Source organism: Hippichthys cyanospilos, chromosome 21 (assembly GCF_059441005.1).
Source record: "Hippichthys cyanospilos isolate Australia breed blue-spotted pipefish chromosome 21, RoL_Hcya_1.0, whole genome shotgun sequence".
NCBI lineage: Eukaryota > Metazoa > Chordata > Actinopteri > Syngnathiformes > Syngnathidae > Hippichthys > Hippichthys cyanospilos.
Window position 1 is genome coordinate 13,511,817 of NC_142389.1, and position 15,356 is coordinate 13,527,172.

The 15,356-nt window shown below is 39.5% G+C and overlaps 1 protein-coding gene across 5 annotated transcripts in view; it reads left to right on the forward strand.

Moving 5' to 3' along the window:
• The window catches only part of fhod3a (formin homology 2 domain containing 3a), a 68,549-nt gene that overhangs the window by 31,422 nt on the left and 21,771 nt on the right, over positions 1-15,356 (forward strand). For 2 of the 5 annotated variants that reach the window (XM_088404870.1, XM_088404871.1), the window contains exons 4-15: positions 5,433-5,500; positions 6,715-6,820; positions 7,276-7,370; positions 7,435-7,546; positions 7,628-7,722; positions 8,399-8,542; positions 8,669-8,904; positions 11,746-11,865; positions 11,996-12,397; positions 13,759-13,818; positions 14,008-14,142; positions 14,290-14,340. In XM_088404870.1, the coding sequence (XP_088260996.1) occupies positions 5,433-5,500; positions 6,715-6,820; positions 7,276-7,370; positions 7,435-7,546; positions 7,628-7,722; positions 8,399-8,542; positions 8,669-8,904; positions 11,746-11,865; positions 11,996-12,397; positions 13,759-13,818; positions 14,008-14,142; positions 14,290-14,340 (1,624 nt within the window). The remainder of the gene's footprint in view (positions 1-5,432; positions 5,501-6,714; positions 6,821-7,275; positions 7,371-7,434; positions 7,547-7,627; positions 7,723-8,398; positions 8,543-8,668; positions 8,905-11,745; positions 11,866-11,995; positions 12,398-13,758; positions 13,819-14,007; positions 14,143-14,289; positions 14,341-15,356) is intronic. The other 3 variants (XM_088404872.1, XM_088404873.1, XM_088404874.1) reach the window with 3 other exon arrangements.

The following is a 15,356-nucleotide window of genomic DNA, read 5'->3' on the forward strand; positions in this document are numbered from 1 at the left end:
TAGGAGAATGATAATGCATTACTTGCTCCATTTAACTAATTTTGCAGAAGAACATATAATTAATTCATTGACACTGACAGCTATAGACATCCATTTTTCATAGGTTTGTGTTTTTCTTTTTAAAACACAAGCTGTGAGCTTAGGACTCTTCATGTGAGTCGTGTTCTAAACGGAAAAGTGCCTTGCTCAAACCTTCCCATTCATTCATATTGCATAGACCTTAACCATGACCTGCTTTTAGAGCCTTTTACTCACAAGCAGGTCTCAATAAATTGGGGCACATTTCAACCTTATCACAACTGTTGACATGCGTATGATGGACAGCAGATGTCAGTTAAGGTTACCCTGACAGCTTTCGCTCACAGTCCTGGAGTTTAACACATTTGTCACTCAAGGTTCTCTGTCTGGTTCTAAGTGTGAGCAAGCGGCCCAGACCGTGTTCCTGGCTTTGGTTTAAAAGGAAACAAAAGAAAATGCTGCAATTAAGCCATAAAAGTGGTGCAGGCAATCTTTTATTGTCCCCATAAGGAAAAGTTCAACATTATTAAGTGGATAACAAAATAGGGTAGAGTGTTGATCTATAATCCTGGCAACCATAAGCATCTTCAAGTGAAAAACAGTATGCTGCAACATTTTACGCACTTATAAATATCATTCACTCACATGACACAGCTGCACAATCTCATAAGGTTCAAAACAAATAAGTTGATTTCTTATTTAGCTATGGGGAGAAAGAAAATACTGGACTAGTAATATGTGGAATATGATGCAGTGTCTTTTGACACACTAAATGACACTCACAGTAATAAACATTTAATTAGCAGTTTTGTGACAAGACCTATTAAAACCTGGGCATACTTTTCCATATAGCTCATATACTGTGATGGGTCGCGTTGGATCGTGGCCAGTGACTATACATTGTCTCAATGTTAAAGTATTTTATTATTGGATTCCATGATTTATGACAGCCAAACAAACAACAATCATACTCATATTCACACCTTGGTACCAATTTAGAGCCTTCAATACATTTTGAAAAGTTAGAAGATAGAATACACAGAAAACCAAAGACTGAGATTAATTTTGTAACTACAAAGCAGATTAGCTAACCACAATTCCACTGTGCTGCCTTTATCCCAAGACAGTTGAATTTTGTTCTCACATGCCTCACTCAATTGTTTTTGTATGATGAGCACTTGGAGCTCATTTAGATTGTTTGATGATTTGACTGCAGTCATCTGCACTGTAGTAGACTGTTGAAACAATATTACATTAGAGTCAATAGGCCCCAAGGCCTCATGTGTACCACCGATATTACTTATAGCATAAAAGTAATATCTTATAGCATAAAGACAGCATAACTTTATGCTATTTTCTGCTATCTTGGATAGCAGCCTAAACAAAGTCAATATACTCACTAGTTAGTAAACATACTTGATCCCATTATTCCATCAATGTAGCGCAACTTTTATCCCTTGCACCCGGATATTTGAAATGAAATGTGGCTGTTCTGATTTTGGTTTGTCAAATGAATAATAACATGTTTCCACATAACCCCTGCAATGTGATCATTGACCCGGCATTGATCCTTTGTTCAGTGAAATCTTATTTATTTTTATGGATGGATAAATTGGTGTTTGATATGTCCTACTGTGTGAGTAGTCATCAAAAACACCTGCATTCTCCTCTGAGTTTTTTTATTTTTTTTATTTTTTTTCGAGTGCCCACGTATGTTTTAGTCCTTGAATCCTATGATTTTTTTCCCCATAAAACTAAAAATCAGTTGGTACAACCAGGGGCGTCACTAGACCTAACACTGTACTGGGGCACAACCGGAGCACAAAACATTCATGAGCGCGTACAAAGTGTGCGGAAAAAAAACATTCAGCACTTCCATCTATTCATTATCTGGAGCCACTTATCCTCACAAGGGTCGTGGGCTCGTGGCTTGCTGGTGCCTATCCCAGCTGTCGACGGGCAGTAGGCGGGGAACCCCCTGGACTGGTTGCCAGCCAATTGCAGGGCACAGAAAGACGAATAACCACTGACGCACCCAATTACACTTCAGGACAATTTAGAGTGTCCAATCCACCTTCCAAGCATCTTTTTGGAGTGTGGCAGGAAGTGCCCGAAGTGAACCCACACAGGCTCGAAGAGAACATGCAAACTCCAGACAGGAAGGCCTGAGCCAGCTGGTTTTGAACTCTGAGACTCAGAGGCAGACGTGCTAACCACTCTGCAACAAAACCTGACATTTTTAGCCATGTTTCTGGTGACAATTACAGAAATGTTACTATATTTTCTGTCAGCAAAACCATATTTACTTTCACTGTAACTATTGTGACTAAACAGGATAATTTTAGTCGAAGACACACAAACTTGAACTCTCCCCCCACAACTGTACAGCAAATTAACATAGTTTTCTTGACACAAGGAGTAACATTATCTTAATAGGCATAAAGTTAAGACAGTCTTAATTTGATAGAATTTCACTAACCTCTTTCAATCCCTGCTTCTTTATCCCTGTCATGGGCGAAAATCTTTCTGATATCCATCTAGGAGTTACAGTTTGGGCCAAATTAAAACCAAAATAATTAAATATAAATATATATTATAAATATATATTATATATATTATAAATATATATATTATATATATAAATATATATAAATATATATTTTAAAAATATATTTTAAAAAGTGTTTTAAGCTCAATTTCCGTTTCCCTTTATCTCCCTCTCTGTTGCTCTCCCTCTTACTCAATCACTCACTGACAATTTGTTTAGTTTTTTTTTTATTGATGAATTTTTACTCGTGCACAAATTGTCTCCAAATAAATCCAACTTTTCTCGCCCAAGTACGTGTGAGGCAAACTCGTCTGCTATTTCCGGGTGAATGTAACAAGCAATCTAATCAGAGGGCAAACAGTCAATCAATGTACTTTTACTAGCTTTGATTGGCTAGCACTTTCCTAATGCATGTGGCAAGCATGGAGAGAGCGCAGAAAGCACACCTAGATGTTTAGCAGGGAGAGAGGGCTATTGCGAGCAGTGAGAAATTTTGAGCGAGCAAAATATTATTCTGTGTGCAAAATTTTTCATTCATCCATCCATCTTTCCATTTTCTATAGCCGCTTATCTCCACAGGGGTCGCAGGCTTGCTGGCGCCTATCTCAGCTGGCTTAGGGCAGGAGGCGGGGGACACCCTGAACTGGTGGCCAGCCAATCGCAGGGCACACAGAGATGAATGACCAATCACGCGCCCAATCATACCTAAGAACAATTTAGTATGTCCAATTCACCTGCCACGCATGTTTTTGGGGAGTGGGAGGAAGCCGGAGTGCCCGGAGAGAACCCACGCGGGCTCGGGGAGAACATGCAAACTCCACACAGGAAGGCCGGAGCCAGGTGGATTCGGGACCTTTGAACTGTGAGGCGGACGTACTATTCACTGCACCACCGAGCCGCCCAATTTTTCATTCATTGCTCGTTAATTGCTCGATAGTGGCACATATAAATCTATACTTTGCGATTTCACCTGTGCCTGAGATGGGGTTCTTTCTGGCGTGCTCTCTTTCTCGCTCCTCGACAAGGATGTAGTGATGATAAAGCTGACGTCTTGCACGTAAATAAATTACCATATTAATTAGCCATGTTTGTGTTGCTTATGTGCAGTGTCGTGACACATCAACACATAAGTAATTAACTATCATACAATGTAGATTGTGTGTTCTAAAATGATTCTATTCTTTTTTTAATTGATGAAATTTTTACCACGGTACAGCAGATCACTATTGGGGCACGTGCCCCAGTAAAATATGTCTGATGACGCCTGTGGGTCTGACATACCTCGCTGTCCCACATTGGGAATGTGCAGCTATGATCCAACTTCTGGTATAACGTGATGGGAACATCAACAGTTTAAATTTATTTTGAATTGGTTTGATGTATGAATCACAATGACAACTCTGTGATGAACATACGCACAGCCCAAATCCCCAAACAATAGGCATGCGGACGAAATAAAAAATTGATATCTAGACGAGACCTACGTAAATTCAGGAGTAAAGAATAGGGCATGCTTGGCAACAATACAAATAGAAGCGATCAATGCGGTTAGCCGGTGGGCTAGTCACGATCGTGGCATGCTAACTAACCAAAAAAAAACCGAATCAAATGAAGTTGAAATTACTGTCACTGAGCGGGCATAGAAATGTAAAATGTAAAATCAATATGACTTTCCACTCGTTAGCCATGTTAGTAAGATGGTTGAAAATCACTTCCTGTACGTACACCTACTGTGTAATTAACTTAGATGAGCATACTTGGTATGGAGGTTTGTGTTGACATTTTTGATGTTTCATTTATACTTTAAATGATACAATTTTCTGTCCATGCTAGCAATGCTAATTGTGTTGACAATCTGCTCTCTCATTGTTGATGTCAGCCAAATTAACTGATTAAAGCACCTGTGAGGCAGTGTTTTTTGCAAAGTTGAGTTTCAGAATGGTTCTTGTCCAATTCAATAGTTTTGGTCACAACTCACAACTGTTGTCTGGACAGATATTTCATGGATGTTGCTTCAATGGGGAGACAGACAGGCGCATAGTTCTTGGTGTGGAATGATAATGACTGTGACCCTGGCCGTGGTCTAGCCTCATTTGGTTCAGAAATTGTTACCACTAAGCTACAGACAGACAGGCCAGCACCGCAACCCTTCTATACTGTGCCTGGGTGATGATTATCAATGTTCTTCCTCAGAAAGCTTATGAAGGTGAGGACCTTCATAAGCTTTTAGCAAAACCCTCTTTTCTTGTGACGGTTCAATGGATTTTATATTAGTATGCAAATTTGAGACGTTCATATTATCGGATATGAAGCAAGAATATATATATATATATATATATTTTTGTGTTAGTAGATAGACAAGGTTAAGTATCATTGCATTGTGATCAGCGCCTATAGCATTTGGTCCCAAGTACTTTCCATGTTGTGACCTGAATACCTCACAGCTGAAATCCAGCCAGCGGCTCATTAACATTCCATTACAACTCTAATCACTACTGCAATGTGTACATATGATTGTGTGTGTGCATGTCCATGCGTGACAGACAAGGGGAGAGAGGTCGTACACGTGCCATGCGGCCAGTGAGGGCAAGGAGAAAGTTTGTGGTGTCATGTTCAGTGCCAGTGGCCAGCGGGGCACTGATGTGTGTGATGATGTTCATCGACACCACTGATTTTATTGTCAGAGTGTTTACACATCTGAAACTCATTGGGACTTTTCTTTTTTTAAATAAAATGTGTAAAGCCAGGGAATAAACAAAACTTGCCAAAAAGGAAGTACTATCTTTAAGAATTGGGGTTATCCCTAATTAAATCAAAACATTTTCAACCACATGTATGTTTTTTTTCTCTCTCTTTCTTGCTGCAGAAAAGCTTTACAACTCCAATGGACGTGACTTGAGGAGGGCTCTGTTTTCGCTAAAGCAAGTTTTTCAGGTAAGATGGACCAAAATGTGTTGTAGCTTCCATGAGCTCACACTCAATTTGTTGCTGGGTTGCATAACAGTTTGGTTGCTGGCGGTGGCCATATTCGCTACTTCCATGATGTCGAGGAGCACAGGGTTTTTAGCCCCCTACTAAAAACAACATATATTTTGGCCCAACCATTATTAGTGGGAAGTGACAAAGTACAAATATTTTGTATTGTATAGCTGTACTTTCTTGCTTTGTCAATACTGGCTTGCTACCTTTTTAACATCTGCAGATTATGACAATGTAAAAAAAAAAAAAAAAAAAATTCAAATAGAGAGAAACAAAGTGAACCATGATTGAGATTTTCTTTTAAGAGAGCATATTTATACAGGAAGAGAAGCATCATAGAGAAACATGACCCAGGGTACAATCAATTCAGGACAAAAAGAAAGAGGGGGAAAACATAGTTGTTCACTAATCTAGTATATCACTTTTTGTTACTCATTTCAATGCTAATAAAGCTGTGATGGAATGTTATTTTGATAGCATAAAGTTTTAGCTAATGCTAGCTGGCACATTTTGCATTTTTTGTTTGCGTTGTAAAGGCAAGCAAAGCTAAGGGAACAATTAACTTTGTTTGACTAGCATAAAAGTGAATTTAAGGCTGCCTAGGTCTTACAAAACAACAATAAAATATTTTTTGTCTTTTTTTGCGAGTGCCAATTATCAAATGGGGACTGTGTATTATTGACTGTACAAATTAATTTTCATAATTGTATTTACGTTGCCTTGAGCCCTTTGTATTTTCAGGCCTTTTTTGTTTTTGTATAGTATTCTGGAATATAGTAACAACATCAAACGCCCAGTTATTGAATTATGCAATCCAGTTAATCACAATGTTATACTTTAAGTCTTATGCAAGTAAAACATTCTCTATGCAAAATAACACGTGATGAAAACATTCCATGTTGAGATACTGCACTTGTAATGAGGCCTGAGTTCTATGGGTTTGGTCACTTAATTCACCCATTGATCTTGTTTGTATCATGAGGTTGAGAAGGCAAGAATAAATACACTTGATTTTAACAGGTTGTTTTAGAAACAGCTCTTTACTGCCTTCTGCTGGGAGGGTGAAACAACGCAGTTAGTCAAAACGACATGTACTGTATCTTATCATTACTTAAGTGTAATCTTACCAATATTAAAACATGATCATTTCCATTTGTCTTTGTCACTAGGATGACAAAGACCTCGTCCATGAGTTTGTGATGGCTGAGGGCTTGACGTGTCTCATCAAAGTTGGTGCAGAAGCGGATCAGAACTACCAGAACTACATATTAAGAGGTATACAACACATGGAAAGTCCAATATACTGGTTTTTGGTTTATTTTTACCCTTGGATGCAGCATGAAGATAAATTTCCTTTCTGAAGTTCCTGTATGTTGGAGTGATTTGATTTGCTTTTAACACACAAATGACTTGCAAAAAAAGAAAAGCCCAGAAAAAAGCCCCTCTCACTAATCATCCCGAAATAAATACACTGGAGCAAGGGGACACAGATGACTCATGTTTTTTTTTTTTTAAACATCATAGTGTTTTTTCCAAGTATAATAACCATGCCGGCATGCTGGTGTCAACATGACAAATATGCTTTAAATTGTTCAAATTAATGTGTGTTAGTGTCACTAAATTAACACGTGTCACGTAGCAATTATGAGAAAAGCCATTTAAGTAAGTAAGGCTGCTGGAATGACAGTAGTTTGTTTATTGAAACATGTTGATCTTCATGTCTTCGACAGCTCTGGGACAGATCATGCTCTATGTTGACGGGATGAATGGTGTCATTGGCCACGCTGAGACAATTGAGTGGCTTTACACACTGGTGGGATCAAAGGTAAATAATTCAATATATAGAAATGTCTGCTTTGGTCTGGTTAAATTGTAATTCCCTCCCCTAGTTCCGTCTGGTGGTAAAAACAGCAATGAAACTGTTGCTGGTCTTCGTGGAGTACTCCGAGTCAAACGCTCCCCTTCTCATAGAAGCCATAGCAACGATGGATTCCAAGAGAGGTGTGCTGAAAAACCTTTATTTGGAAATTAGTTATTTTACAAATTCATTCAGTGGTTTAATAATTGAAGTGGTCTGTCCAGGTTGCAAAGCGTGGTCCAATGTTATGGAGATCTTGCAAGAGAAAGATGGTGTGGACACGGAGCTGCTTGTCTATGCCATGACTCTCATCAATAAGGTATTCAGTGGTTTGCAAACTTTTTTCAATGAAAGACCTATACTATTTTTTTTCAGCCCAGTACCCCATAACCATCATAAAGCAATTTTTGATGGGAAAAAAAGTCTTAAAACCAAGTGCTTATCCATCCCTGTGTTATTTATTGGACTTTGGATATGCATTAATAGTGGTGTCTCTAGGCATTTTAGGATTTAAAAAAGGACTTAAAACTTTGAAACAAAAATTGGTATCTAAAGTACTTATATTTCATCCATGTCTGACAATGTGCATCCGTGTTAACCTTCACAAAATAAAGGCATGCAGAATTGTGTAAAGGACTCTCTACAAACCAGTTCAGCAACAAGTTCATGATCCAATATATTTGCTCTTAATTGAAAAGAAAACCACTGTACTCAGTCACGGCATTGAAAAGTAATAAATTAGATTTGTTCAAGTATGTATAAAACTTAAACTAAAGGCATACAATATTTTGTAAAGTATTCTCTCTAACACAATTTACTAAAAAAGTTGCTTCATTTTCTAAGTAATTTCTTCTTAAAATAAGAATCTTACTGTTCCAGCATTAAAAAATGATTTCATGATACCTGCAGAAACTCTGTTAAAATCGCAAATACCATCTGAAATGCCTTAATATGTGTTAATATGGTTACTTGTACCCCCATTTCACCTGTTTTAGACATTGGCAGCGTTACCGGATCAAGATTCCTTTTACGACATGGTCGATGGTCTGGAGGAGCAAGGAATGGAAACAGTAACCCAGAGACACCTGGGTCGGAAAGGCACTGATCTGGACTTGGTGGAACAGCTCAACATATACGAGGTTTGATTATTAAAATTGAACATTTGACAAGGAATTTTACCCTCATTTTTAACCCATTCACTCCTAGTGACAGCTATAGATGTCAAACATCCATTTTTACTGGGCTAATTGGTTTTTATCCACCAGTCCACACTGCGGCACGAAGATGGCGACGATGACAGCCAGCCTCCACCGACAGGTCGACGAGATCGGCGGCGAGTAAGCATCGGCGGTGGGGATAAGAGGTGCGGTTTGGAGAGGAGGCGGAGTCGCAGGGCTTCTCTCGGGCGATCCGGGCATGCGTCCCCCTGCAGCCCCGCGTCTCCCCAGAGGGCGGGCTTCCATCCCTTCAACGGACAGAAGGCTGAAGAAATTAGCGAGAGGTGAGTAAGTAAATGGAGAAGATGAAGACAAAGGCGCTCCTGGGTCAACAATCCAATCGTCACTTCTTACAGGACTTATCTTGAGTTAATTTTCAGGAAAAACATTTTGACTATTTTGTATCAACACTTTCTGCTGCAGAGCACTTTCAGGTTGCCTTCCAGCCATGTAAGTTCAAAAGTTCACTGAGTTCACTGAAAGGAAGATCAAATTCTGACCTCTACTGGGTTCTATCACTACTACTATCTATTAAAAGTACTTCAGTGGACCCTCGTTACTTCGCAGATTTTTTTTTCCATAATGCGGATTCACCACATCGCAGATGGTTTTTTTTTCCATTTAGATGATTCATGACTTCAAGGATTGATTTTTTTCAAATTGAACTTTTGCAATGGCTCCCAAGCATGCTGCTCCCGCGAATGCTTGTACTGAGCCCAAATGCCATCATAAAATGATGACAATTGCTGAGAAAGTAATACTTCTTGAAGGGAGATGTTACGTGGCCGTGGCACGCCATTTGGGAGTGAACAAATCCACCGTTTGCTACATTAAGGATGAGGCGAACATTAGAAGATGGCTGCCATCACCTTTGGCAATTCAATGAAGCCAATTGTTACGGCTCGTATTAAAACAATCGTCTATGTGGAAGCTGCTTTAGCAATCTGGATTGCCGACTGCCGGCGGAAGAAGCCCTTTCTTTTGAAGTCTTGTACAGCTGCGGTCATATGTTATACGTTGAATTAAAGTCTAATATGTACAGTACATGATCAAAGATGATTACAATGGAGGGTTTACACCTGAAATATTATTTTATTTTAAAAGAAATCTAGAGAAGAGGTTTCCAATGGTCTGGACATTGTATAAGGTGTAATAATTTAAGATTTAAGTAAATATGTGTACTTACTGCAGTACACATATTTACTTAATCATAAATTATCATAAATTGGTATATACATTTTTTTCCTTAAATCATATGTATACATACATACTTCACGTTTAAAGTAATTAAAAAAAACTTTTTTTGTCAATGTAAAAAGTGGGAGCGCTACTACCGATTCCGGAACGTATCTACTGCGATAAACGAGGGTTCACTGTACATACACTTTTCACGTCCATGCTCGAGACTAATTGTGTGTCTCGTATCACTGTATCAACATTTTTGCTGTGTCTTCAGGATTTTAACATCTAAGATCCCCTTTAATTCTCAAAGTTTACACATGATTAAACAAGCACAATGTGCGCTAATGCAGTGGTCCCCAACCTTTTGATCACCGCGGCCCGGTCAACGCCTTAAATTTAGACTGCGGACCGGGGGGGCTGCTTTAAAAACCACATCACAAACGTATGGACGGGGTATGGTATGGACTTTTTGTCCACTTTATTTTTAATCGCGAGAGGAGAGGGGAGGGGAGCGAGCTTGCTGTGCACTTCATGGTAGATCCGGAAAAAAGCTCGCCTGCCAAAAAATAAAAGTTTCAATGTCGCAATCGAGTGGCCGAGACCGTGCTAAATATTGTGCTGACAATGATGCGCTATCGTTAACTCAGCACAGTAACAACGGTTCAACAGCTGATAAGTGAAGCAAACGCTGCACATACCAGTTGTCCCAAGTTCTTGCTTCCGCCTTTCGACAAGCCAGGTGAGGGCTCTTGCTTGGCTCTGTTTCGTATTGAAAGCTCAGCTGGCCGTGTTGGATCGCTCCCGGTGACCGCAAAGCGGCCGCCATGATTCATTCCTGCCCCCTGGTGAGCCTTTGAATGTTCCCGAAGTTGATTGGCTGTGGCAACTCGAAACGCGGAAAAAGTAAATAAAAAATAACTTCACTCGAAAGACGCTTCTCGTCACCGCACGCGGCCATTTGCGTCGCTCCATTCGAGTCCATCCCGACGTGCATTCGCGCCCAGTCACGCGAACTCCATTGACTACAATACAAAACGCAAAACTACAATACAAAACGCTCCGCTTGTTCGCCTCGTTCGCGTTCGGTGCACGCGTACCATTAAACTAAATCATCTCCAAAACATTATTTCGTGTGCAGCCCACGCGGCCCGGTACCAGTTTATCCACGGACCGGTACCGGTCCGCGGACCGAGGATTGGGGACCACTGCTCTAATGTTTAATGATTAATTGCAGATATTCCTCACTCGCACAGGATCTGTTTGCAACAAGGCACCTTCATTTCAGCCAACCATGCAATACCCTCTTGAGACCAGGCCTACTCATTTGTGTCCACGTTTGTGTCGATTTTTTCTTAGCCAAACACATGAGATATTATTATTGGAAAAGCCAGGATGTCCTTCACAGAGCACACTAAGACCTAGTAGGGATGCTCAAATGAGTAAAAAAATGTAAATAAATGTGCATGATCGTCGACACATATGAATAAGTGGGTCTTGGAAGGATACAGTGCAGTTTTATTCATAAGAATTGAAAAAAAAGTTGCCCCCTTTTGTGCAAATTACGATTTTGATTTATGATGTGGAACAATGTTTTTATGTGCTTTGTTATCACTTCAGTTAACCCTCTCCAGTTCACTTCCTATAACGTCATTCCATATTCATTTTATAAATACTGATATTAACATAAGCAAAGATACTATTCTGCCAAAGCATGCTAATTGGAAATTCAGAATCCGACTGCTGTGATGTCATCACCTTTGCTGATTTAAACCACTAGAGGGCATAGTTGCATGCTATGAAAGGCATCGTTGATTCATATTCTTGAATCGCAATATCATTCCTTTCATGTATTTCTTTTCAACTTTACATCCATTTTCCTGCTGTCTCCACTGCGCATGTAACCAAACTTGCAATCTGCCAACCCTACCCGACTCCTTCCTTAGAGATGAGGAATGTGAGGATGCAGTGTTCAAGGAGTATGAAGAAGATGAGCCTGCACTGACTGAGTCTGATTCTGATGAAAACCGCGACACTTTGTTGTCTAGTCAGAGTAGTACTTCCAGGTACAATGGGGCAAACTGCCTTAAACAAATCACAGGAGATCTTTGAAAATATTTCCTGCTTTCCTGTTGGACTGGTTTTCCATTGCCGTTTACTCGATTTCAATCTCTTATCGCAATCCTCTCTCCCTAGCTCGGTTCGGCAGCTGCCATCCATCATTCAACGGACAATCCAGTCCATCACCATCACATCCAAACCCATGCATGAGCCTGATCCCGGCAAATGGAAGGACTCAACTCCTGTCTGCACCCTGAGCTCCCCTTCCATGCCTGTGTCCCCTCCCCCCATGCCCTCCCCCCTCAGCCCCCCCTCCCTTTTGGCTGCCCTTTTGGCCAGGAAGAGGGTGACCAGCACTGTGCCAGCCACCAAAGAGATCAGCCCGCCATTGCGTGGCGGCTCATATCCATCCCCGGAGCACCTGCCCTACAAACCACATTCGCCCTTTCACCTCTTCTCCTATGACATGGATGAACAGACCTCACCTCAATCTCCATCCAAAACCTGTGTGGAGACAAGCAATACGACTCCTCCAAGGTCAGAGGGACACCCTGGCCTGAAATCTCCTCTCTGTCCTGGGTTCTGGCTTTTTCTTGATCTTTATTCAGAATTTCCACTTTGAGAACGTTTTTTGTCACTCCCAATTTTCTTTAACCTATCACTGGAAGACTTCCGCACTGGGTTCTGGCTTTTTCTTGATCTTTATTCAGAATTTCCACTTTGAGAACGTTTTTTGTCACTCCCAATTTTCTTTAACCTATCACTGGAAGACTTCCGCACTTGTTTGCAAGAATCACTTTGGTTTCCAGCATACTCCTCCCCGTTCTTTTTTCTTGACAAACTTTTCACTTGTAGACCTCCCTTGAGCTTCTTTTCACTTCTTAACATTTTCATTTACATACAGTTGTGGCTGTTTTACACTTTCTTGGTATTCTTTTGTGGCACTTCCCCCTCAGCACTTGCATCTGATCTTCAAATGGTTTGACCTTTCAGAAATGAATGGTTATTTATAGGGGTGGCCCGGCATTTGCCCTTCTAATGTAATATCAATTTTACAGCATACTGTACTATCCGATACAGAGATAGATCCGATATAATACCAACCATAACAATACAAGCTTTTATTTTTTTTTTCACTATGAAATGTTAGAAGCGACATGGTCATCATCGTAGCTCTGTATTCAGATACCTGATATCTATTACTGATACCATTTTACTGTACGTTGATAAACTTTTTATTAAAACAATTACAGATCATTTTAAACACACTTTTATCTCTCATAGCCTTTTCATTCCACACAAATTAATGGCAAGTTTCTATGAGCTTGTTTTTTTTTTTAATTTATTTATATACACATACTTAAAAATAAGTGCATTTGGCAGAAGTATGCCTTGAATTCCTGATCATAAAATGGCCACAAAAAGGCTGGTAACAATACCATGGAAAAAAAAAAAAAAAAAAAACATTAATTATCTCCCATCCCTAGAAATATTATCAAAAATGTCAAGAAAGATAATGATATTCTTTGAAGTACAAAATACCAATGCAAGTTTACTTCAACTTTGTAGTCATATATTCCAATATCAGAAATTTTAGTAAAAGTACACTATGATAACCTGATACCATTTTACCATTTTTGATACCATTTTTGGCTGACATTGGACCCATATCCGATATCAACATTTGGGTGGGACGCTCCAGTCATTTATTAATATATCCAATAGTGGAATATATGAAGTAGGGATGTTAAATGCTATATTTTTGTTTTCAGACCTATACCACTGCCAACTACTCAATAGCTGTTTCATTTCCTCATTTCCTCAAAAAGACAACAAAAAACCCCACTTATCTTGAATGTCCATCTCATTACCATTCTATTTCCTGTCCCTTCTTCAAGGAACGGAAGTCTCACGTCCTACTCCACTCACAGCAGCCCCTCTACACCCACCAGTCCTAGGTGAGGTCCCCTGACCCAAATGTGCCAACGTCATTCTCATAATCATGATTTTTCTGTGTCTGCATAATCCAGAGTTGGCTAACATTTGTCCTATTTGGGGGTGCCTGCTCAGATACAAGACATTCAGAACCAGTCGGAAGTTTGGAAACACCCATTGTGTTTTCTTTTATATATCTTATTCTCCCACAGGCCACCCCTGGGAGGTCTCTTGTCCTCCTCGTATCGGCAACACCAAGAGTCTTTGGCGGCCGAACGAGAGAGGCGCCGGGTGGAAAGAGAGGAAAGACTGCAAAGAATCGAACGAGAGGAGAGGAACAAACACAGGTGACTTGTATGTCGTTTTATCGGGATTGCTTTTTTTTAACAACCAAAAAAATGACTGTTATCAGCATTTTGTCAGATGACATCACAATGTGTCAGAAGTTACAACGTGAAATGATTGTTAAACTTCTTTGTTTATGTCTGCTGCAGTCGAGACTATGTGGATAAAATGGAAGAGGCCAGGGTGGCACGAGAAGAGAGGTAAGCATCTGTAATAGAATCTTGGTCATTAATTAATTTTCTTACCATTGTTGACAAAGAGCTTACCAATATGTCAAAGAAATGCTCAAACTTTGTACGCTGCTGCATCTTTGCTTAAGCTAGTTGACCTCACCAAAACAATTACCGTACAGCCACACTTTATGAGCACACAATAATGTTTAGAACGATAAAGGGGGAAAAAACTGAACACAGCTGCTACAAAGACAAAAAAAATGTAAAGCCATCTTCCAAAGATTGACTTACTATTTGTGATCTTTGGCTACTTCCTGTTTATTTTCCGTGGAACTATTAAGAGTTTACAGATCCTGTATGTGGCCTTATTCTCAAGACTCTCTCGCATCACTCTTAAAAGCAGATTGATTGGAAGCATTTTGTAATTTAACAGAAAATTATACAAAAATGCAAGTTGGGCTACAACTAAGGATTTAAGAATCAATATATGGATTTTTTTGGTCATCATATCAATGCATCGGTTTAATAAAAAAGTTTCCATCCAATTATTAAAAAACAGGACATTTTCTCAAATTGACAGTGCAGAAAGTAAAAACGAAGACTTTGTTATTATACAGTTACTTTTTGGGTGTGTAAAGTTAGAAAATGTAAAAAAACAATTATCAATATTTAGCCTAGGTAATGTGTTTTTTAAGTATCTTATTTTGATTTAGCACATGTATTCGGGTGGGATGCAATTAAATTGGCTGCCTTGATGAGACGTAGTGGATACAACAGTGGAAACAAATGAATAGGCTGGGTCTGAAGAGGTTATTGGTCTCAAGAAATCAGAATATTTACTGTTAAGAGACTGGAACTTTGAAGAATTGAACAATTTTCCGTCTCTAATCAATTGCTTCTCAAAAACAATTATCAATCAATCTCATTGTCAGTTATATGTCGATTAATTGATTCATCGTTGCACCTCTGAATGCAAGTCATCAATGGTACCGAACAGCTTCATGTCAATTCAAAAGACTTCATTTTTAATGCTACAACAAAAG